The 23723-nt window shown below is 35.9% G+C and overlaps 1 protein-coding gene across 1 annotated transcript; it reads left to right on the top strand.

Annotated features, from left to right (window-relative positions):
• Positions 1-2567: 2567 nt before the first annotated feature.
• Positions 2568-20804, top strand: LOC129903259 (protein IQ-DOMAIN 5). The gene is made up of 7 exons (XM_055978766.1): positions 2568-2983; positions 5313-5428; positions 5914-6168; positions 15932-16159; positions 16734-16847; positions 19169-19691; positions 20276-20804. The coding sequence occupies exons 2-7, from the start codon at positions 5345-5347 to the stop codon at positions 20416-20418; spliced, it is 1347 nt and encodes a 448-aa protein (XP_055834741.1). The 5' UTR covers positions 2568-2983; positions 5313-5344; the 3' UTR covers positions 20419-20804.
• The last annotated feature ends 2919 nt before the right edge of the window (positions 20805-23723 follow it).

Consider the following 23723-nt stretch of genomic DNA (forward strand, 5'->3'; position numbering starts at 1 on the left):
CCATGATATGTTATCGTGCATACTTCTCTGCATTGTTCGCCGTGTCCCGACGTGAGGGGACAGGTATGACATGTACATGGGGTGGTGTATGTTATGCCACGGAGTTATGCTGTGCCATGTACACATATGCTTATGATATGATATGATGTGATATGATATGATATGATTTGATATGGCCATCTGATATGATATGATATGATTTGTTACAGAGATATTCCCTATTCTGGTGTTATGCTGTGCTGTGGCGCCAATGACAGGAGGGAGACCACATTTGTTCACCGAGTCCCATAATAGGGCCGGATATGGCATATGTTTTTCTGCATACATTATCTGAGGTTTTGATCAGCATTTGATATCTCCGGACATTTTGCTCAGTTTTGCACATTCTATTGCGGTAATGACTTTACTTATTACAACCCATTATATGTGGTTTGATAAGCATTTGATATTTCTAGATATTTTGCTCATTTTTGCACTTTCTGCTCTGGAAATAACTTTACTTATTACAGTTTATGCTCTACATACTCGGTACATTTTCCGTACTGACCCCCTTTCTTCGGGGGCTGCGTTACATGCCCGCAGGTACAGATGATTGGTTTGCTGATCCGCTCGCTTAGGACATCCACTATGTTGGTCGACAGTGCTCCTTTGTTCGGAGTTCTATTTTGGTACTGACACTTTCTGTTGTATATATATATATACGTTGTTCAGGGTACGACGGGGCCCTGTCCCGTCATATGACTAGGATATCATTCTGTAGAGGTCTGTAGACATGAGATGTGGGTTTTGTATATATGTTTTTTTTTTTTTTGTGTTTCGTGATGGCCTATCGGCCCTCGTGCATTATATCTGTTTAGAGATCCCTTCTGATCATTACCTATGTTTATTCGATTAATGTACTAAGTGGGGCTAAGGGTACGTATGGGTTTCCAACTCGGGCACCAGTCATGGCCTACGGAGTTGGGTCGTGACAATATTTCCCTAGATTATATTGAATTTTCTTGGGATAATATTTTCTTCTTACTAACCGAACATGTGAGAATAAGTAAGAAAATCACTCATCTTCCACAAAAATATTTTCCTTCATATCGAATATACCCTTAAAATTTCATGTCCCCCTCTCCTCACAGTTAAGTGGATTTCAATTCCTGTTTTGTAACATCCATTTCCTCATCAAAAGCAATCTTTAAACAAAATTCGAACCAAGTACATATAGGGTCATCACATAATAATCCAAATTAGAAAACATTGGTCTTGAGAATTCCAATTTAATGAGATTAAAAAACTACAATTCCTTTAAACAACTAAATCAAAGAATTTTATGAGTTCTTTAACCAAGCCATTGCATATGAGTTGCAACGTCATTCTTCAACACACACGAGGCTAGAGTCCTTAACTCCTACTACTTGAAAGCTTTACTTCATGCTCTCTAAATACGGGTCTTTTCATCTTCCCTGGTAGAACTAATTCGCTATAAGCACTAGCTACTTATTATCTTGTAAACATTAAAATTATATTTAATTTAAATCCGTAAATTAATTTGGATTATATTAAATTCAAGAAAATAGTCCAAATGATATGGCAATTCAAGTCAAATAAATGATCCACTAAAAGCACACCATGTGTCAAAGTTATGTGGCAATCAAAGTTAAATTAAATGAGCCACTAAAATCACACCACGTGTCAAATTTATATGGCAATCCAAGTCAAATTAAATGAGCCATTAGAATCATGTCATGTGCCAAAATTATGTGGTAATCCAAGTCAAATTAAATAAGTTACTAAAATCATGCCACGTGTCGAAGTTATGTGACAATCTAAATCAAATTAAATAAGCCACTAAAATCATGTCACTTGTCGAAATTATGTGGCAATCTAAGTCAAATTAAATGAGCCACTAGAATAATGCCACGTGTATATGTGACATGTTCTGACCAATCAAATTAAAACTCTTCACCAAAGAAATCTTATTGGTCAGTTCAAACCAACCAATCAAATCACACCCTCATACCATTCCCTACAACTATAAATAGGGGTCCTCATTATTCTTAGGGTTTTCAAGAACAAGAAGCAAGACGAGAGCTCGTGGATCAAAGACTGCAAATTCTCTACAAAGCTACAAAGTTCAAGTAATCAAATTCAAGATCAAGAACGAAGAAAATTTTCAAGAAGATCAAGATCAAGTTACTTGTTCATATTTACTATTCGTCATAACCATACAAGTGTTCGTGACGAATAATTCAAATTCAAATTTAAAGACGAAGATTCAAGATCAAGCTATTCAAGCCCTTGACTCTAAATCAAATTCAAGTTCAACATGTTTCATATTATTTGAAGAATCAGAGTATTATCATAGAGATTGTAACACACACTATATTTTGAAATCAAATATTACACTTTGTTACTCCAATTTTTCGGTCCTGATTATTTATTTTTCTCGACTCAAAAATTTATTGTTTACATATCTTTCTAAAAAAAAATCATTTACTTTTAAAAATTTTAATTATAGAAAAGCTTGTCATTACTTCATTAACTTGTTTTGTCATCAAAAAATATGTAGAATTATAGTCAATTACCCAAGTTCCAAAAATTCCAATTCGAATACCCGTTTTCTGTTGGATGGGGTAGGGGACGATGAAATCCCGTGATTGACTCTTGGTTGCTTGCTCTGAAAACGACGTTACGCTACCGCCCTGGCCACCCCAAAAACGACACCGTTTAACCCCACCCACCCCCACCTCAGCATTAGCTGGCATCACCCCTCACACTTTGCTGCTCACTCAAAACTCATTACTCTCCTCCTTACACTACTACTACTACTACTTCTTATCACTTTTTTTTTTTCCAGATAAATTATAGAAATTTGCATTTGAGGTTTCAAGACTGTTCAAGATGAGAATTGGGTTGACTTCAATTTTGTATTTTAGTTGACTGATTGATAGATCGATCGGTTTTAACAAACCCCTTTACGGAAAAACGGAAGGTTGGTTTGCTTTTCTTGTTGTTTTGTTGTTTATGGCATTTGATTTAGAGTCTATGTGCAATTCAGACATCTGGGTTATCTTCTTTTTTGTTTTTTTTAGTTTAATTGGAGTTTAGTACATTCAACAATGGCAAACCCCACTTGTGGAATTCCACTGGATATGTTGTTGTTGTTGTTGTAAATTCAATAATGTTGGCTAATTGGTGATCTAAAGATCTGCATTGTTGTTGGGCTTTGTAAATTGAAGTGGGTTCTTCTGATTTTCGTCTTATGTAAATAGAAGTTACATAAAGGTAGGAACTTTGGGTTAGATAGTTAATCTGTAGATAGCGCTTGTTGAAAAATGTATGGCATTGTGGATTACTGTTGAAAATATTCCTCAAGTGATTGCTGAAGTTAAGCCAAAGAATTAGATATTCCATGCTCTAGGAGAGTGTTTTGTCTTGCATGGAGACTGGCCTTTTGTCCTGGTGAATAATGTATCACGACAAACCGGTTACGGTTATCTTTTTTGGTTTAATTGAGTTTAGCAAGTTCCACAATGTTTGCTAATTGGTGATTTAAAGATCTGCATTGTTGTTGAGATTAGTTGTTTCTTCTGCTGGTTTTACTTTTAGTTCGCAATGAATCAATATTTTGGTAAATTTTTTGTAAATTGAAGTGGGTTCTTCTGATTTTCGTCTTATGGAAATGAATGTTACATGTGAATAGTAGTAAAGCTTGAAACTTTGGACAAGTTTGTTAATTTATAGATTACCCTTGTTGAAAATTGTATGGCGTTGTGGATATCTCTTGAAAACATTCCTTAAGGGATTACTGAAGTTGGACCAAAGAATTAGACATTCCATGCCCTGGGAGAGTGCTTTGTTGTGCTAGGAAACTGGCCTTCTATTCCCGTGAACAATGTTCCACGGAAAACCGGTTTCAGTTATCTTTTTTGGTTTAATTGAGTTAAGTAAATTCGTGGTGATATAAATATCTGCATTGTTGTTGGGCTTAGTTGTTTCTTATGCTGGTTTTACTTTTAGTGAGCAATTAATCAATATTTTGATGAAAAGTTTTGTAAATCGAAGTGGGTTCTTCTTATTTTCAGTTTATTATTGCCCTAAATTTGGGAAATGAAAGTTACATGTCATGTGTTGTGGAGTTCAGTGGATAGTCAAGTTTGGAACTTTGGACAAGATAGCCCTTGTTGAGAAATGTATGGCATTGTGGATATCTGTTGAAAACATTCCTTAAGGATTGCTAAAGTTAGACCAAAGAATTAGACATTCCATGCCCTAGGAGAGTGCTCTGTCGTGCTAGGAGATTGGCCTTCTATCCTGGTGAACAATGTTCCACGGAAAACCAATTTCAGTTATCTTTTTTTGGTTATTGGAGTAGTATATTCAACAATATTCACTTTTATTCCCTATAATTTTTGTCAGCATCTTCTTGATGGCTTCTGATGAAATTCTCTTGCTTCATCAAAAAAAATTCAACAATATTCACTTATTGGTAATCTGAAGATCTGCATTGTTGTTGGGCTTAGTTGTTTCTTCTGCTTTCTTTACTTTTAGCTTGCAAATAGTCAATGTTTTGTGAATAATTCTGTAAATTGAAGTGGGTTCTTTTTATTTTCGGTTTATGATTGTTCTAAATTTGGGAAATGGAAGTTACATGTCATGTGTTGTGGAGTTCAGCTAGGATAGTAGTAAAGTTTGGAACTTTGGGCTAGATAGTAATTTATAGATAACCCTTGTTGAGAAATGTATGGCACTGTGGCAATCTGTTGAAACATTCCCCGAGGATTGCCGAAGTTATGAGATTTAACGTATATTACTCACCCGATATGTGCTGGAAAGTTCGTATAATTTACCAGGTAAATGTTATAGTTGTATTGACACAACATGCTGTGTATTGTGAAACCTTTGGTCATGATATTGGTGAGTAGTCACTTCAAAGGTTGTTTATGATTTTTCTGATCATAATTTGGTTTATAGATAGCACCATTTTATTGATCTGTTCTCTATTGATAACCATCTTTGGAAGTTACTCTACTGATACTGTCGTTGTGGCTGTTGATCTTGTGCAGTGTATTCATAATATTACCTGTTTTCATGTCTTGGATAAGCTAGATTATTTTCCAAGTTCATCTTAGATTTCTAGTTTCAAGCATCACAAATAACTTCATCCCTCTATTTCAGTTACTTAAGCAGTCCATTTTACACAGCTCCTATCACAAAAGAAATTGATACCTGTAGTTATCACGTGCTATTTCTTCTGGACTGGTGGTTGAGGTTTTCTCAGTTCATGAAATAATAAAATTCGTGAAATTTTCCTGTTTCAGGTGCAAGTGGGTAAAGCCAAAGCTAGTATAGCATGGGTGTCTCAGGCAAATGGATTAGAGCACTGGTTGGCTTAAAGAAACCAGAAAAGTCTCATTCTTCAGAAAAAGATGAAAACGTGGGTAACATTTTCCTTTTTATGTTATTTCTTTTCTATGTCTCTGATAGCTGAATCTTTTGGCTTTTGTTGAGTATCTTAATCAATGCTTCTACATCTTCAGCAAACTAGTTGTATGGTCTTTGGTGTCATCTCTACATCATAAAGAGACAGGCTTATTCTCGAGTAATATCACTTTCTAAAGAAAAGTTAGCTTTCATCTTTGCACTTCAGTCCTCTGGAACCTGAAATGCGGTGATGTTGAATATGTTCTCAATTGGTTATCTCATATCTTCGCTAATTGACATGTAGCAGGCAATTTATCAAACACGATTTTTTTGCTTTGTAGATGCTTAAATTATGATTGGATCTGGTAATTAATTTTGAAAGGTTTTTTTTAGTGTGTTGGTTTATGAAATTATATGTAACTTATTTTGGGATCATCCATGCCTGTTTATTTCAAGGCAATCTAATCCTTAATCTGAATTTGTTTTATACTGTAACAGAAATCAGGAGGGACTGGAAAGTTTTGGCACCGGAGAAAACACTCTGTTGAGATCGATTCCAACGTACTTCAAAAGGAGCTAACTTATAATGATTCTGGCGCTGGATCAGTTGAAGATATAAGCAGCACATCAGTTCCAGTTACTTCCAGCTCCCCTTCAAGTTCACATCAAATTCATCATGCCCCTCTAGTTAAACAAAATATGAGAGAGGAGTTGGCAGCTATACGCATCCAAACAGCTTTCAGAGGATTTCTGGTACTGAATTAGCTGTCATCTTGTATAGCTAACTGAAATATATGTCATGCCCGCTTAGTTGTGCTTTTGGTCCTGGTACACTTCTTTTCATAGACTAAGTTTTGACTATGTCAATGGGTCGAGCACTGACCACGACTTAATTGAACAACTTGAGTTCTATCTGGAATTCTCTAGAATGTTTCTAGATGATAATTAGGTTTATAATCAGATGTCTTTTGCCATAGTTATGTTGCAAAGCAAAACAAAATTCAATATTGATGAAGTAGAGAAAGTACAAAAGACGGTCTTCTGTTGAAGTTATCCTTGTGAGTTTTCGTGGCTTAAGTTTCTAGCGCATATCCTGAGTATATAAGAGAGATTTCTCAGTACTACAGAAAAAACATTTTGCTAAAGTCCAAATTACAGTTAACTCCTTCAGCCAAGGGTCTATCGAAAAAAATCTCTCTAACTCACACAAGGTAGGGGTAAGGTCTGCGTACACCTCACCATCCCCGACCCCACTTGTGGGATCACATTGGGCATGTTGTTGTTGTTGTTGTAAGCTCAAGTCTAAATTTAACCATCATGTCTTGGTACTCCCTAGCAGTGTTATCAAAGGCGAAAAGTGACAAATATATGACCAAAGAAATTGAAAAACAAGTTATGATAAAGTGAAATATCAATTGTTTAGTGTCACTTCTTAAGAAGAGGCTCATTGGCAAGGAAAAGTTTGCCTTAGAACATTGATGATGACACCGAAGCGCACATAAAGCGAGGCGAAGCGCTCAACACGTTTTGAGCCTCGCTCAGGGCTTAAGCGCGCTTAAAACGTACCTTTGACTACACTGCTCCCTAGTTTCATTAGTTTGCTTATATATAAACAGGATAGGAATAATTTCCTCTTTCATCATCCAAATTTACTGTCTGCCTAATACGAGACAGCAAATAGCCAAATACTCTTATTTGGGTGAGACCTTACTTGGCTTTCTAAGTGAAGGAGGAGAAGTGAATACCATCCAGGCACTTGAGTGAACTAAATAAGAGAAAAACATTTCAGCGAAACTTAATTCTGAGTACTTCATATAATGATCTAAAAGATTACCTGATTCTTCAAATGTGCAATGCTGAAGTCATTACATTGGGCCGCTTTGAAATACTAATGTCATTAAGAAGTTGGGGATGAATTTGAGCCAATCCACTGTCAGAACTTCCAGGAAAGAAAGAAGTACAATTCCAAGAGTTGGAATCTTTATCTAAATGCACATTTTTGAAACAGGGGTATAGGTGATGTAAATGTCTATATGCAATAAAACGTGGTATCTTTTAGCTATTCTTGATCATCTTAGAAACAAATTCTTCAACCAGTAAGTACTACATAGGATAGGATCTAGATTCTAGGGTAGCCGAAATAGACTTGAGGTAGGAACTTTCAAGTTTCAAGAATCTGAGTAATTGGCATCCTCAGTGACTGTAACACAATCTTTTGGGTAAGAGCTTACTTACTTTTGACCTCTTTCTGCCAATGTTAAATGTCGTCATGTGTGGAAAGCTCTATGACTATTCCTCTATGGCAAAAATTTTGTGGGACCAAAACTTGTCAAAAAAAATTGTTTCTGGGACCAAATTGCTAAATGCAAGCCCACCCCTTGCCCAATCAAACAAATGGAAAATCAATAATCTATCTTCCAACAAGTAAGCAGTCATAGAGTTGGGATTCTGGGAAGGTGATCCATGGTCTAGTGGATAGACAACAGATGGCCTTCATCAAGGGGAGGCAGATTATGGATGTTGTATTGATAGCAAAAGAATTTATAGAGTCAAGACAGAGAAGTTGCAAACCTGGGATTGTTTGCAAACTAGATATCCAAAAAGCATATGAACACCTAAGCTGGAATTTCCTTATTCAGATTCTTGGTAAAATGGGCTTTGGAAGCAAGTGGAATAGTTGGATTAAATACTGCATTAGTATTGTGAAGTTCTCTATCCTCATCAATAGAGCTCCCAATAGCTTGTTTTCCTCTCAGAGAGGCCTCAGGAAGGGGGTTCTCCTATCCTCATTTCTATACATTATTGCTATGGAAGGTATGAGCAATTTAATTAACACCACAAAAAAGAAGAACTGGATCAGGGGCTTCCAAGTAGGTGACTTAACATGGAAATCACACATCTTCAGTATGCAGATGATACCTTAGTATTTTGTGAGGAAGTACATGAACAAATCAAGATGCTGAGGGTGATCTTTGTCATATTTGAAGCAGTGTTAGGGCTTCATATTATTTGGGGGAAGAGTTTTGTCTATCCTATCAACACAGTGAATGCAATTGAAGGCCTAGCTAATATTTTAGTTGGAAAGGCTGGTGCACTCCCAACTACTAATCTAGGCATGCCTTTGGGGGCCAAAAGCAAATCAAAAGGGATCTGGAATGTAGTGCGGGAGAAGTGTGCGAAGAGACTTACCAATTGGAAATGCCAATACTTGTCACTGGGAGGCAGATTGACACTAGTTAATAGTGTACTTGATGCTCTTCCTTCCAATGTGATGTCTGTTTTTCCTATGCCAACTAGTGTGTCAAACTGTATTGATGCTCGGAGGAGGAAATTCCTATGGCAAGGTAGTGAAGACGAGTGAAAGTTTCACTTATTTAAGTGAGAGGAATAAATAGTGAGCAAGGAAACAGGGGGCCTGAGCACCAAGAACCTGAGGAAACAAAACCAAAGCTTGATGCTGAAATGGTTATGGAAGTCTGCAAATGAAGATAACATGAAGGATATGATTACTGCTAAATATGGGATGGAGGACAAGTGGATGACAACACAAGCAACCACTCTATATAACTGCACTGTATGGAGGACCATCAAGAATCTATGGCCAATGATACCAGCAAGAACAAAAGTGAAGGTGGGAATTAGTAGGAAGACCTCCTTCCGGGAAGACAAGTGGAGTGGGATAATAGTTTTGAGACAAGCATACCCTCCCTATTTACATTATGCCAATGGCAACAGGCCACTGTAGCTAATATGTGGACTGGGAAGGCATGGAATCTTGGCCTAAGAAAACTAAATGACTGGGAGATTGAAAATGTGATAGAAGCTATTTAGCAGCTCACAGAAGTCTTGCTGAGGAAAATGATTTGTTAATATGGTAGGAGGACAACAAAGGTGGTTTCTCAGTCAAGTCTGCTTATAAGGCCCTTAACAGGACAGGGGGACAGGAGAAAGATTGGCCATGGAAGATGATATGGAAACGTAAGGTGCCTTACAAAGTGAATTGTTTCACTTGGCTTTTGGCAAAAGAAGTTGTTCTAACACATAAGAACCTGAACAAGAGAGGTTATCAGTTGGATTCTAGGTGTTATGTCTGTGGAAAACAAGCTGAGAGAGTGAACCATCATTTCTTACATTGTTAATGGACAGAACAACTATGGAGATGTTCACTAGTTTGAAGGGGATCAGGAGGGTGACGTAGCCGGAACAGGGATGGAAATGTTACAAAGAAGGAAGAGAGATGGAAGATTGTCCCAACATGCATTTGGTGGTCAATCTAGAAAGAGAAACAATAGGAGCTTTAAAAATGTACAAAACAGTCTACAAGATGTCAAAATGAAGTGTTTAGCTCTATTTTACTTTTGGTATAAACATTGTTTATTAGCTCAAACATAAGACATCTTTTATGATCTAGATTGTTTATAGGCAATAGATGTAGTCTTGAGCTTTTGATAGATTGTAATGCTTTTGAAGGGGACTTACACTTTTGGTTGTAGTTTACCTGTACAAGATGCCAAAATGAAGTGTTTAGCTCTATTTTACTTTTGGTATAAACATTGTTTATTAGCTCAAACATAAGACATCTTTTATGTTCTAGATTGTTTATAGGCAATAGATGTAGTCTTGAGCTTTTGATAGATTGTAATGCTTTTGAAGGGGACTTACACTTTTGGTTGTAGTTTACCTGTGGATATATAGAGTAAGGTTACTGGTTTCAAGAAAATAATTAAAAATTATTTGAATCACTTTACACTGATAAATTGAACATCAGTCATAATACTTTTTCCTCCCTTAAGAGAACCTAAAGTAAATCAAATTAAGAAGGATGGATCCTAAAGAAGTAAGCTACTAGAGTAATATAACCTCCTACAATTCCATTCATAAAGTGAAATGGAATTGCATTGTATCCTTACTTTTTTGGTGTAAACAATTGTTTATTGTTGATATAGATCAGATAGTAGACTTATTAGGAGACTTGTAATTGATAATATTCCTTTTTGGAGGTGGCCAGCATGCCCTTAATAAGCCAGTTTCAAATATATATATATATAACCTCTTACAACAAATTCGTCTCAATCCCAAACAAGTTGGTGTCGGCTATATCTATATGAATCCTCACTGATCGTGTTTCTCCATGTAAGCTCAGCTCATGTCATCATCATACCAAATAAAAATAGAAGTGAAAAATAAGTTAAATATATATAAGTAAAATTAGTAATAGTAGTATTAGTTACCTATTAAAAAAATAGTAGTAGTAATCACGATGATGCTAATATTATTATTATTATAAAAAACTTTCTGTAATATGATAAGGTCAAAATACTCCTAGAAAAGCAATAGGTTCAAAGCCACCGAACTAGCAAAAGACTAAAACCCACTCGCAACTAGGATCACATAAATGGATTTTTTTGGTCTTTATGCCCTTTCTTTAGCGAAATTTACATTGATTCCAAGAAATTGTAGGTCTTTCAAGACAATTCAATTCAATGTGATTCCATGTCTATCTCGTTTCTTTTTAACACCTTCACCCACTATAGTCACCTACGCACTGGTGCATCGGTAGGCCACATGATATGACCAAATCATCTCAAGCGAACTTCTCTCATTTTATCCTCAGTATGTGCTAATCACAATTTCTGGTGAATGTGATCATTTTTCATTTTATCTATCTCGTATGACCACTCATCCATCTTAACATCCGCATCTCTGCAACACTTATCTTGTGAATATGCTAGACTTTACCGACCCAACCTTCATAACAATATAACACTGCCGATCTTATAACAGTTTTGTAGAACTTACCTTTCACTTTGGTAGACATTGTTCTGTCTCATATCACTTCGATAACACTTCTCTATTTCAACTATCATGTATTAAGTCTATGATTGCCATCTTTATCTATTCTCTTGAAACAACGAGCCTAGATATCTAAATTGTTTGCATTTTGACACCACAATCCCATATTGTCTCACCTCAACTTCGCTATTCTCATGGCGATTCGACTTGCGGTGCATGTATTCAATATTACTTCTAGTTATCCTAAAAATGCCTTTCTAATACATAGTTCAAGTTTTTGGTTGATGCCCTCGTTGGTTTCGTTAATTATCACAATATCGTCGGCAAATAGTAGACATCATTGGCCTCATCTATGGAAAACCTACTATTATGGGAAACTCCTTTATATCTCCTACTACCGTTCTCATGCATGTGACGATTACTTCATACATGTCCTTTATGGCGTTCATATATTTCTAATACGAATTCCTTTCTTCTTCATCATCCACCAAAGGACCTTTTGGGTACTCTATTATGTGCTTTCTCTAGGTCAATGGATACAATTTGTAGATCTTTCTTTCCTTCACAATAGATTTCATAAATCTTTGCAAAAAGATAGATCTACAAGGTGTAAATCCAAACTAGTAAAAGAAGATCTACAAGGTGTAAATCCAAACTAGCTGTTTGTTACTCTTCTCGTATTCCTAAGTTTATGCTATATTGAGCTTTCCTAAAAAATACTAATGGGGAAAGCTAAGTTGCTTGGACTTGGCTGGCTAGGTTTTGGGATACATCCAATAAATGTGTATGACGACATACTAAGTATACATCTCTTATTAATTTTTTTGATACTGATTCATCTCGGTTAATTAAATCTATTGAACTAAAACTAATAAAATTTGATTCCTTATAAACACCTAATATTTTATTCATAAGATATCTCGTGTAGTAACGAGACATTGTCAATACTTTTTATAACTATAGTCTCTCTCTCTATATAAAATGAACCCAAAAATCAAAACAAATACCCAATCAATCCATACTTCTCGGTCATAGATGTAGTCAAAGCACTCAAGGTAAGTTGACCAAATCCGGTGTGGATCCTACACCTGCACCCTTCTCATGTCGACATGGGTGCGGTAAGGATTTTGAAGAGTCTGGGCAACATAGGGGGAAAGAGCAATAATAATTACTTGTCACAAAATTGAAATAGTATTTCGTAGATTTAACATTAAGCACATCTTACCTTCTGTTCTCCAATTTAGGCAGGGGATATATTGCGCTACAATAAATTCCAAGCAATTTTTATGCTAGGCATGCTTGTAGAGGATACTAGAAACTTGTTTAAGTTTAAAAGAGTGAATATCATATACCCCACTGTTTCAATTTGTTTGTCCTACTTTATTTTTTAGTCCGTTTCAAAAAGAAGTTTTTTACACCTAACATCCTTCATGACATATTTAGTACCACAAGATTCAAAGGATATTTTTTTTTGAAATTGCGATTCGGATATTTTGATACACTAGTTTAATCATACGTGCCCCACACGTGTAGTCTAGCTATTATTTAAAACAAAGATTTCATAACTATTGTTTCAGTTAATTTCAAAGTTCTAAATATTAAGTAAATAATGAAATTATAATTTTGTCTAATGTGGAATTTGTTTTAAAGAGTAAAATAGTCCATCAACATTTGTGACCTTAAAAACCAAACATTATTTTTCTATCAATTTGTTGAACCGACCTAACATCTTTTTAAATTTGAATAGATTAATCTCAATATGATTCCTCAGTGAAAAGTGTCTTAGTTCATATAAATCCATGTTGAGAATGTATAGTAACTATCCTCTCTACTATATGATAAAATTGTTTCCTCAAATTTATATGATCGGTATTACAATTATTGTACATAACTCAAAAAGAAAGTAATTATATAAGATAAAATTTTTGTAGACTTGAAATTACATAAGTCAAATAAGTTAGGATTTAACAACCACAATTAGTTGAGTTTAAGTTTGGTTCACCGTCAATGTATTCTTTTTTCACACCATCATGTAACATTAGGTGGTGATTCCCCTCAACTAGGCATCTGGAATTTACTTAAGAATCCAACCAAGAAAGCATTTTGAGGCGAGGTCCTCAAATGCTTGTAAATTCAAAAATAAAATCTGAAGTGAATGTTTGAGGACATACCGTTAAAGCAGAAGAAGCTACCCAAGATCTTTAATCTTTGAGGAGTCGTTTGGTATGAGGTATAAGGTATAATAATTTCAGAGATAAAATGTAGGACTATTTTATCCTATGTTTGGTTGGAGGTAGTAGGCAGTCATACGATTATTTATCCTACCATTTATACCTTAGTGATGGGATAAGTTATTCTATATACATGGTGGAATAACTTATCCCAGGATAACTTGCTCCCAACCAAATGACCCCGGAGGGTTGAAGAATTACTTCCTACAAATTCACAATGTTTGAGCTGTTGAAAAATTTCACTGCTTTGGACGTTGATGTTGATAGGAAAACCATGAAAAGGCAAGAATTTGATGATGCGTATGATTCCGAATTATTTTGGTCAGACAATGATTTGGACTCTAACTTGCCTTTACTGTGTTTTTTTTTGTAAATTATAATTATATTTAAAATTAGGGTTGTGTATGGGTTTGGTTTGGTTTTGAAGTTTATCAGTTCTACTTATCGATTTTCAGTTTGTAAACATACTAAACTGTTATATAATCGTTGAGATATTGGTTTATGGTTATTGATCGTTATCGGTTCGGTTATCGTTTTGACCGTTAAGATTTCACACGGAATTTTTTTCTTCAATGAAAATCACTTAGAAACAAAGCGACAAATCAAATAAATCATGCACACGAGTTGGTAGATTGCATATTGCTCAAAAGCAAACATTGGTACGTTGTAGAATAACTAATAGTTCGAAACAATAAGTAAAAGTACGAAACTAAGCCCTAAGTAAATGACTTATATATAGCAGGGTATGATTGTAGTTTATTTACTATCGGATTATCGATTAACCCATTAATAAAATCATTAAACTTATAACCCATTACCGATAAACTAATTGCATTTCTTTGGTTTGGGTTATCGTTTTTTGTTAGATTTTGAACAACCCTATTTAAAATGGTACTATTAATTACTTTAATTACTTAAGAAAACTACCATTTTACTTAGACCCGATGGTGTAGAAAAAAGGATACACTAACGGTGCACCAAACTTAAACTCTAGTTCAAATCAATTCAAAGTATTATATATTAGGAAATTTATTAAATTACAATTTTGTCTAATTGTGAAATCTATTTTTAAAAGGTAAAAAAAGCAAACAACATTGACAGTAGCCTCAAAGATTTGAAAGAAGTTATTGGCTACGAAAGAAAACATGAATATTTGTCATATATGATTCCATACTGAAATTAAGTTTGACCCAATTTTTTTTGATACCATGCCGATGTTAAGATATTTTGTCAAACGTGAATCCTCTTTTAACCTAAAGTTGTAACCATCATAATCTTTTGTCTCTAAAAGAAATTGAATTAGAGGTTAATAAGAAAGGAAAAAGACAAACGAAAAACAATTCTTCCAAAACCATATAAAAGAATTCAAAACAAAAACGGAAAAGGTTCAAAAATGCTCTCAACATATTAGAAATGGTTCAGAAATGCCCTCCTTCCATCTATTGGATCAAAACTGCCCTTAACGTATAGAAATGGTTCAAAGTGCATTTTTGATCCAATAGATGGAAGAAGGATGTTTTTTAACCATTTCTAATACGTTAAGGGCATTTTTGAAACTTTTCCCAAACAAAAATAACGACCAACTAAACCAAGAAAAAATTATCAAATGCTATAGAATGACATAAATATAGCTTAAAGAACTCACATGTTGAGGAGAAATCAACATCCAAAGAGAATAAAAAATTGGGATATTAATGGACGTTCTAAAGCCTCTTTAATAGGGATACTAAATACTAGTAATAAGTTTCCTACTTATTCTATTGTTCTTTTTTTCTTTTGAACCTACGCCAATTTCACTTCTTCTTTAATAGGGATATTGGATAGTAATATGTTTCCTACTTGTTCTCGTATTAATTCCTTTTTATCAAACCTATGAAAGTTTTGTTCCTATTAACCTGCTTGTTCTTCTTTTTCCTTTTTGTCATGTGCAATTTTGTGTTTACTAAAAATAACTTTTATTTGTATTTACTACTTTATCCAACTTAGAATACCCTTACGAAGGGTAAAAAAGGCGAACAACATTTTGCTAAGGACCTTCGTGCTTTTAATAATGTAGATATAGATTACACCCATCTTTATCTTTAGTTTAAGACATCAAAATTCAGAAGTCTTCTGTATTTTCTTAAATACTATGCCGAGTCCAAATTGAAATGGAGGGAGTAGAATTTACTTTGAAGGAAATATGGGGAAAAATGATTACAATATCAGCAGATGAGTTATAGAGAATGGGTGTATGATTGCAACTTTTTGACAGGGGAAACCTGCATAACTCCAGTTTCCAATTTGGTATCCGACTCATAGATTAAGCTTTTGGATATGAACAAACCTTCTGACCTGAATATTGGAATAATATGTTAACCACCATGTTTTTATTCTTATGAATCTTATCAGTTGATGAGTAGAAACATACTAGGAGAATTGAATAGATAATTGTTAACTAGGAAAAGCAATAGCATTTAAATCTTATTTGTTGATATCTTGGCACTTGTCAGGCAAGGCGAGCTCTTCGGGCTCTAAAAGGATTGGTGAGACTACAAGCCCTTGTCAGGGGTCATGCAGTGAGAAAGCAAGCTGCAATTACCCTCCGTTGCATGCAAGCTTTGGTGAGAGTTCAGGCACGTGTCCGGGCAAGACGTGTTCGCATGTCACTGGAAAGTCAAACTGAACAGCAGAAACTTGAACAGCAACTAGAACATGACGCTCGCGTACGAGAGATCGAAGTAAGCAACTTCTAAATTGTTATTACTTTAAATACCCTTTTGACAGTTCCATAGTGGCCATTACTTGTGTCAGTGGCATTTATCACTAGGTTATAATAATACTAAGTGGTTAATCTTACCTTTTCCCAATGGGAAGTTTCTTAATAGTGGCATCAGCGGTCAATTTTCTCTGGGTTTCTGAATTATTTTCCACAGATTTTGCATATGGTGGATATTGTTCAACAATATATGATATACACCGAATCATGTGGAACTTTCCTGATAGGTTCTTCATGGATGTCCCAGAAGGACTGATTGGCATCTCACCATTTGGATGTTGTGGCCAAGAAATTAGGTTATATTGTGATTCTTGGTTGTTCTTGTCATCAGTCTCATAATTTATGTTTGATTTTTCCATTTTAAATGGTGATTCAAGTTGTAGTCATAGTCGTTCTCTTTCTGACATGAGCTTTTGTGCCAAAATATGAAAAAAAGTATGTAAAACATGCATTGCCTGGTGGAACTTATGTGGGTAGATCCACACTGTCTACATTAACCATGCTTCTCACCTTTTTGCTGCTGACTTTTTTAACAGGAGGGCTGGTGTGACAGTATTGGATCTGTTGAGCAAATTCAAGAAAAGTTGCTAAAGAGACAAGAGGCAGCTGCTAAGCGTGAAAGAGCAATGGCCTATGCTTTAGCTCACCAGGTAAGCATATCATCGTCCTTCTCAATGATGTTTGTTTTGTTTTCATTACCGTATCAGTTTTTGAACTGATATCTTGAAGGCAAAACTTCAGATTAGATAGATATAATTGAGAACCTGTAAGAGAAGCAGCTGCATATGTAAGCTTTATATAATTGAGAACCTGTAAGAGAAGCAGCTGCATGTGTAAGCTTTTTATCGATATTTTGAAATATGATCTGTGTAGTTTGATATATGATATTGATTCCTGATTCATTAAACAAATCTGCGTACAATAGACCCTTGTGGTCAGGCCCTTCCCCGGACCCCGCGCATAGCGGGAGCTTTAGTGCACCGGGCTGCCCTTTTTTTTTATTCATTAAACAAATCTGTGATATTGATTCTTGATTGAACATTAGAGGAGCAGGAGGTCAGGCCTTGAGGGGCTGAGCTAGGGGATCCATTATCACCCATGCCTTTAATTTCGTTAATGGAATGTTGAGTAAGATGATGAATAGTCGATGACAGGGGGATACCGTTGAGGGACGAAACTACATGAGGATCAATCATCTCCTATTTGCTGGCAATATTTTAGTATTTTGTGATGCTAATGTAACCTATCTTATGCACTTGAGACACAATTAACTGTTGGTTACAGGTAGTTGTGGAGTTCAAGATCAACTTCTGAAAATGACTGATCATATCACCAGGAGAGGTGGATGACATTTAGCACAATTGTTTAATTGCACGGCGGTGCTTTACCTACTGGCTACTACATATTTGGGCGTGTTATTAGGTGCTTGAAGTATACATCAAGCTTTATGGAACCTGCTCATAAAATGGATTGAGAAGAAATTATTAGGCTGACAAAAAAGATACTTGTCAGATGAACATTAGAAAAAAGGATACATGAGTTTGCGGTGAAGATGCATGAATCGTTCTCAGTCAAATTGTATTACCATTGATCAGGGAGGAGTTGGATTTTCCAGGCTTATGAATTATGTGAGGATTAGGGTGAGAGAAGAGGTATGGGGCCTGGTGTCACAGATGGTTGGATGTTATCGGAAATCTAGCCAGAAGGGAACCACGTCCTATGACATTTGAATTGTAAATTTTACCATGGCCACGGACGATTAGGGTCAGGGATGCGAGTGGGTCCAAGTGGAACTAATTAAAACTCGCCAATGCTCTTGGAAAGATCTTGAAATTTGGTTATAAATAGGACTATCCAACAATTAAAAAGTCATAAAATTAAGGAATTACCTGCATGTTTGTATGTGTTTCTTCCTATCTAGGTGTTCAATGATAGCCTTTTTGATATTCTTTCATGGATTTAGGCACAACTGCTTCTACATTCAAGAATATGATCAAAAAGGTGTTTTTAACTAATAGGTCATATACACGCATCAATGATGGTTTTAAGTACTAGTATACCAGCTGAGATTTTCCTCAATGCTGGTACATCTTGGTCAAGGCTGAAACGTATCTGAATATAAATAATCCATAGCATTTGTATCAGCAGTACTAGTTGAGAAAAAACTCAGAACCCTCTTAGATAAACATTAAACAACAACAAGAACATACCCAGTGTAATCCCACAAGTGGATCTGGGGAGGGTAAGCAAGGTGTACACAAACCTTATCCCTACCCCTATCTATGTGGGGTAGAGAGTCGTGTTTCCTATAGACCCTCTTATACGTAGCTCATATTGGTAACTGTTGGGTCTTTCTTTATTCCTTGCTATATGCTACTTGGGTTTTTTCTCTTCATTTTTAGTTATATGCTGTGTTTATTCAAGGACACATGGTGCCTCTAGTTGGAATTCAGGAACAACTATAGAAGAATAAAAATAGCCGCCAATACTGTGGTGTCATTTTATGACCCTTGATAGGGGGGTGTGGAGCTTGAGAATTTGGGTAGAAGATTAGTAGTACATAGTTTCGTGTCTTGTCTCTCCTGATAGTAGTATTAGTATTAGTATTAATGTTAGTATTATTTTGGGGATTTATTATTATTTTACTATTTCCGTATTCATCATTCTTAAGTTTTCTATTACTACTTGTTGTCTCTTATGCCTCTATTTTCTTACTATCCTACTGTTTTTACTGCTTTTGTCTTCATAAATGTTGTGTTTTTGCTTTCCTTGAGCCGAGGGTCTATGTGAAACAGCCTTGCTACCTGCCAAGGTAGGGCTAAGGTCTACGACACTACCCTCCCAAGATCCCACTTGTGGGACTATTTTGGGTATGTTGGTGTTGGTGTTGTTTGTTGGTTAGGCAAGGTTCCATGCTTTCATTTCAAGGCATCTTTTCTTTTTTCTTATTGAACTCTATTTGGTGCTGCAGTGGCAGGCAGGATCCAGGCAGCAGGCTACACTTTCTGGGTTTGAACCAGATAAAAGCAGCTGGGGTTGGAACTGGTTAGAGAGATGGATGGCAGTACGCCCATGGGAAAATCGTTTCGTAGACATTAATGTCAGAGATGGAGTCATGCCTAATGAAAATGAATCAGCTGATCCTGTAAACGGGATAAAGAACCAGGTAAAATTTGCTGGTAAGAAACCAGCAACTGCAAATCTTGCAAATGATAGAGCGGGTCCATCTCATTCAAGCAGCAACTCAAAATCAAATGAAAAGGCCGCAGCATCGCTCTCTGATGGATGCAGTTCTTCCCCAAATGTGTCAGCAAGCACACAAGAAACACCTGCAGTATTAGTTAACAAACCAAAGTCTAAACCGAATCTTGAAGATTTAGTTGAGGAAGCTAGTTCAAAACCCGCCCATGGTTCTAGATCACGCAGCAATCCTAAGGAGAGATCCACTCCCTCTGATAAACAAGGAAAACAGAGATTGTCTCTGCCTAGTAGCGGTAAGTCAACTCTCTCTCTCTCTCTCTCGTTTAATGATATTGCCTTGTGTAAGACGTTGGAAATGTTACACAACCTCTTTGTTCCGTCCACTTTTCTGGCTTGGCATAAAGACGAAATATTGTTAATTGAGATTCTGGTATTCTCTATAAAATCCCTAGTCAATAAGCAAAAGTAGCATGGTGACTTGTTTACCCGGTATTTGTTTCTTTGCAAAGCCCCCATCCCCTCACATGGGTAATCAGTTTTGGGATGCTATGCTGGAGGAAAATTATTTATATATATTTGACTTATTTTTCACTTTTATTTATTTAGTATGATGATGATATGAGATTAAATTAAATGAAGAAGTAGGGATTCATATAGCCGACTGCCGGCCCCAACTTGTTTGGAACTGAGGCATAGTTGTCTTTATGCCGAAGGAAAATTGTTTCCTGTCTTCTCTTAGGCCTTCTCTAATTGAAAAGACATTAAGCATGGGTGTGAACAGATATTTATCATATACGTCTTTTCAGGCTATGGTAGTGCAGTGACAATCGCGTCTACTGCCTCGTGTGCACTAATTTTCATGACATCTTTTTGCCAGGTCTTGCACCTCAAACAACCAGACAACCCAGCAGAACCATTAAAAGGACATCTAGTGCACAGAAGCCTTTGAAGGAGAAATTCAAATTAAACGGAACTGATATTAAGTCTGCAGAACCTGCTTCACAACAGGCTGATGATTAGTTTTTAGGTACTCGTTGAAGATCCCGATCTCAGATCCAAGTGTCGCCCTTGCTTGTAAATACATGGAACCTTCTTAAAAGGGAAGGGATGGAATGTTCTTCTAGAGCTGTGTCCGTGGCAGAGTTAGAGGCTTGCTGCTATCTCTTGAATAATGTTTCGCATTTGTTTCAATTCTTGTAATTTATATAATAGTGTTGTTTTCTCTACCACTGCCACTCAGTGTAAAAATGGGTGAATTTGCTTGCTGTGCAACTCTTCTTGAGCTGAAACTGGGGAACTTGGTGAGTTCGATTGCCAATTTCTTTGTTGAACTGTACAAGATCTGGATGTAGCATTCATTCATTAATCTAGAGATTGTGTAGGCCACATTGTGCCATTCACGGTTATGTGTCATACGACAATATGTACAGGATCTCTATCTGGCCCAAGGAAGCCTTTGTATGTCTCCGTTTGGGAGGCCTACGTGCAATAGAAACTGTCTACCTCAGCCCCTTGGCCCGTAGGTTCTAACACAAGATTAGAATTCTAGTCCTTCCAGAGGTATCTCCCCCAATTCTTAAGTCTTAGCTGACCATTCAAGTCACTTTATTTGATATTTACCGTCTTTTTTTCATTCCCATCCTATCAAGAAGGACTTTGTAGATTAGATTATGCCCTTCATTGTTATTTATTCTATGTCGATATGCACAAGATCTTTGTCTGGCCCAAGTGCACACCTGTCACCTTTTAGGAGGCCTAAACCTCTTTGAAACTGTCCGCTAGAGATTGTCCCTTGGCTAGTAGATTCTGACACAACTTTTAGAATTAGTATAGCACTTGAGAGTGGTTAGCCTATGAATTTTTTTGGTGATTTGTTTTTTTGATCATTTTTTTTAAAAGCTATGCTGGATCATCTGTAATGATTTTGGGGAGCAGTACGGGTAGCCTCGATATGATTCACGTCATTTATTTAGTGTTTAGGGGTCACTAAACAGAAATTAGATGATTTTCTTAGTTTTTCGTATGCCATTAGTCCATGAATTTTCTGGTAATATGATTTTTAGTTATTTTTTTAAAAAAACTTTACAGGATCCCCCATAATGACCTGGAGGAATAGACGTATAGTCTCAGCATGATCCACGTCATTTACTTAGCATATAGGGGTCCACTCAACATGACTTGGCCAATTTTTTCAATTTTTGTGTTTGTTTGCCTATTAATTATTTGATGATAAGGGTTTTGATCACTTTTTCTATAAAATCTTTACAAAACCCTTCGTAATGAACAGGGGGAGTAATATGTATAGATTCAACATGATCCACGCTATTTACTTAGCATTTAGGGGTCAGTCAACAGAAATTAGATGATTTTCTCAGTTTTTCGTGTGTGTTAGTCAATGAATTTTTTGGTTATATGATTTTCAGACACTTTTTTTCCTAAAACTTTACAAGACCCTCTGTAATGACCTAGATTAACAGTACGTATAGCCTCGACATAATTCTTGCATTTATTTAGTATTTAAGGCTCACTAATCAGAAATTAGACGATTTTTTTAATTTTTCTTTTGTGTTATCTCATGAATTTTTTTGTGATATGGTTTTCGTTCACTTTTTTTCAAAAACTTTAAAGGAACCTCTGTAATGACCTAGGGAACAGTACTTATACCATTGGCATGATTTTTGTCATTTATTTAACATTTAAGGGGTTACTCAACATGTATTAAGCGATTTTTTCAATTTTGTGTGTGTGTTAGCCTATGAATTTTTCGGTGTTCGTGTGTGTTAGCCCATTATTTTTTGATGATATGATTTTTGATCATTTTTTTCAAAAATTTTACAGGATCCTCCGTAATGACTTGGTAGTAAATACCGCCTCAGCATGATCCACGCTATTTATTTAGCATTTAATAGTCACTCAACAGAATTAGACGATTTTCTCACTTTTTCATGTGTGTTAGTCTATGAATTTTTTGGTGATATGATTTTCGGTCATTTTTTAAAACTTTATATGGCCCTCTATAATGACCTGGGGGGACCGTACGTATAGTCTCAACATGATTCACGCCATTTATTTAAGTTTTAGGGGCCACTCAACAGAAATAAGTAGATTTTTTTCTATTTTTCATGTGTGTTAACTCGTGAATTTTTTTGATGATATGATTTTGGGTCACTTTTTTTTCCCCAAAACTTTACAAGACCCCACGTGATGACATGGGGCGACGGTATGTATAGTCTCGACATGATGTACGCTATTTATTTAGTATTTTGGGGCGACTCAACAACAATTATGCGATTTTCTCAATTTTCGTGTGTGTTAATCCATAATTTTTTTGCTTATATGGTTTCGGTCACCTTTTAAAAAAAAACTTTTATAGGTTCTTCCATAATAACTTGGGGGAACAGTATATATATCATTGGCATAATCCACGCCATTTATTTAGCATTTAGGGGGCAATTAATAGAAATTAAGTAATTTTCTCAGTGTTTCGTGGGTGTTACCTCATAATTCTTTTGCAATATGATTTTCATTCACTTTTTTTCTAAAAAAATTATGGAACCCCACATAATTACCTAGGGAACAATTCATATAGCTTCGACATGATTCACACCATTTATTTAGAATTTAGAGGTCATTCAATAGGAATTAGTGATTGTAACACCCCGAAATTTTTTTCGCCAAGACTCGAACTGTTCTTCTTATGAGTGTAGGAACGAACTCGATGATTTATAATTTTATATATGAGTTAGGATCAATTCCTAAATATTTGAAGTGTATTAGTGTGTTTTAGGATCATAAGAGATCTCTAACACCAAGTCGAGTCCAAAGAATTCCAATCGATTAAGTTTTTGGATGAGTTAGTATAAGGGTCAACTTCAAACGACCATATCTCTTAGAATATAATGAACTGGGTGGCCCATTACCTATCAAATTAAAGGTCTTTGAGTCTTCTTTCCAACTCCACCAATATTGCATTTTTTGGAGTTCAGAGTCAAATATGACTATTTTACTACAGACCAATACTGCAGAAAAATTCAGGCCTGGCGCTCCAGTGGCGCCTGACGCCACTATAGCGCCAGAAACTAGCCTCAGTAGTTTGGTCCTTGGCGCGACGCGACACTATTAGGTGTGCAGGGTTTTTAAGCCCATTTTCCAGATTTCAGAAATTTCAGGCTTGGCGCCGCAGTGGCGCGGCGCGCCACTATAGCGCCAGCAGGATTTTTGCCCAATTTTCCAGATTTTTTATGAAGGGCAATTTAGACATTTTTCCTAAACATATATATACACTAACATAAGACTTTTTGGGGGGGAATTTTCAGTCTTCTCAC

This window comes from Solanum dulcamara, chromosome 9 (assembly GCF_947179165.1).
Source record: "Solanum dulcamara chromosome 9, daSolDulc1.2, whole genome shotgun sequence".
NCBI classification, from domain to species: domain Eukaryota; kingdom Viridiplantae; phylum Streptophyta; class Magnoliopsida; order Solanales; family Solanaceae; genus Solanum; species Solanum dulcamara.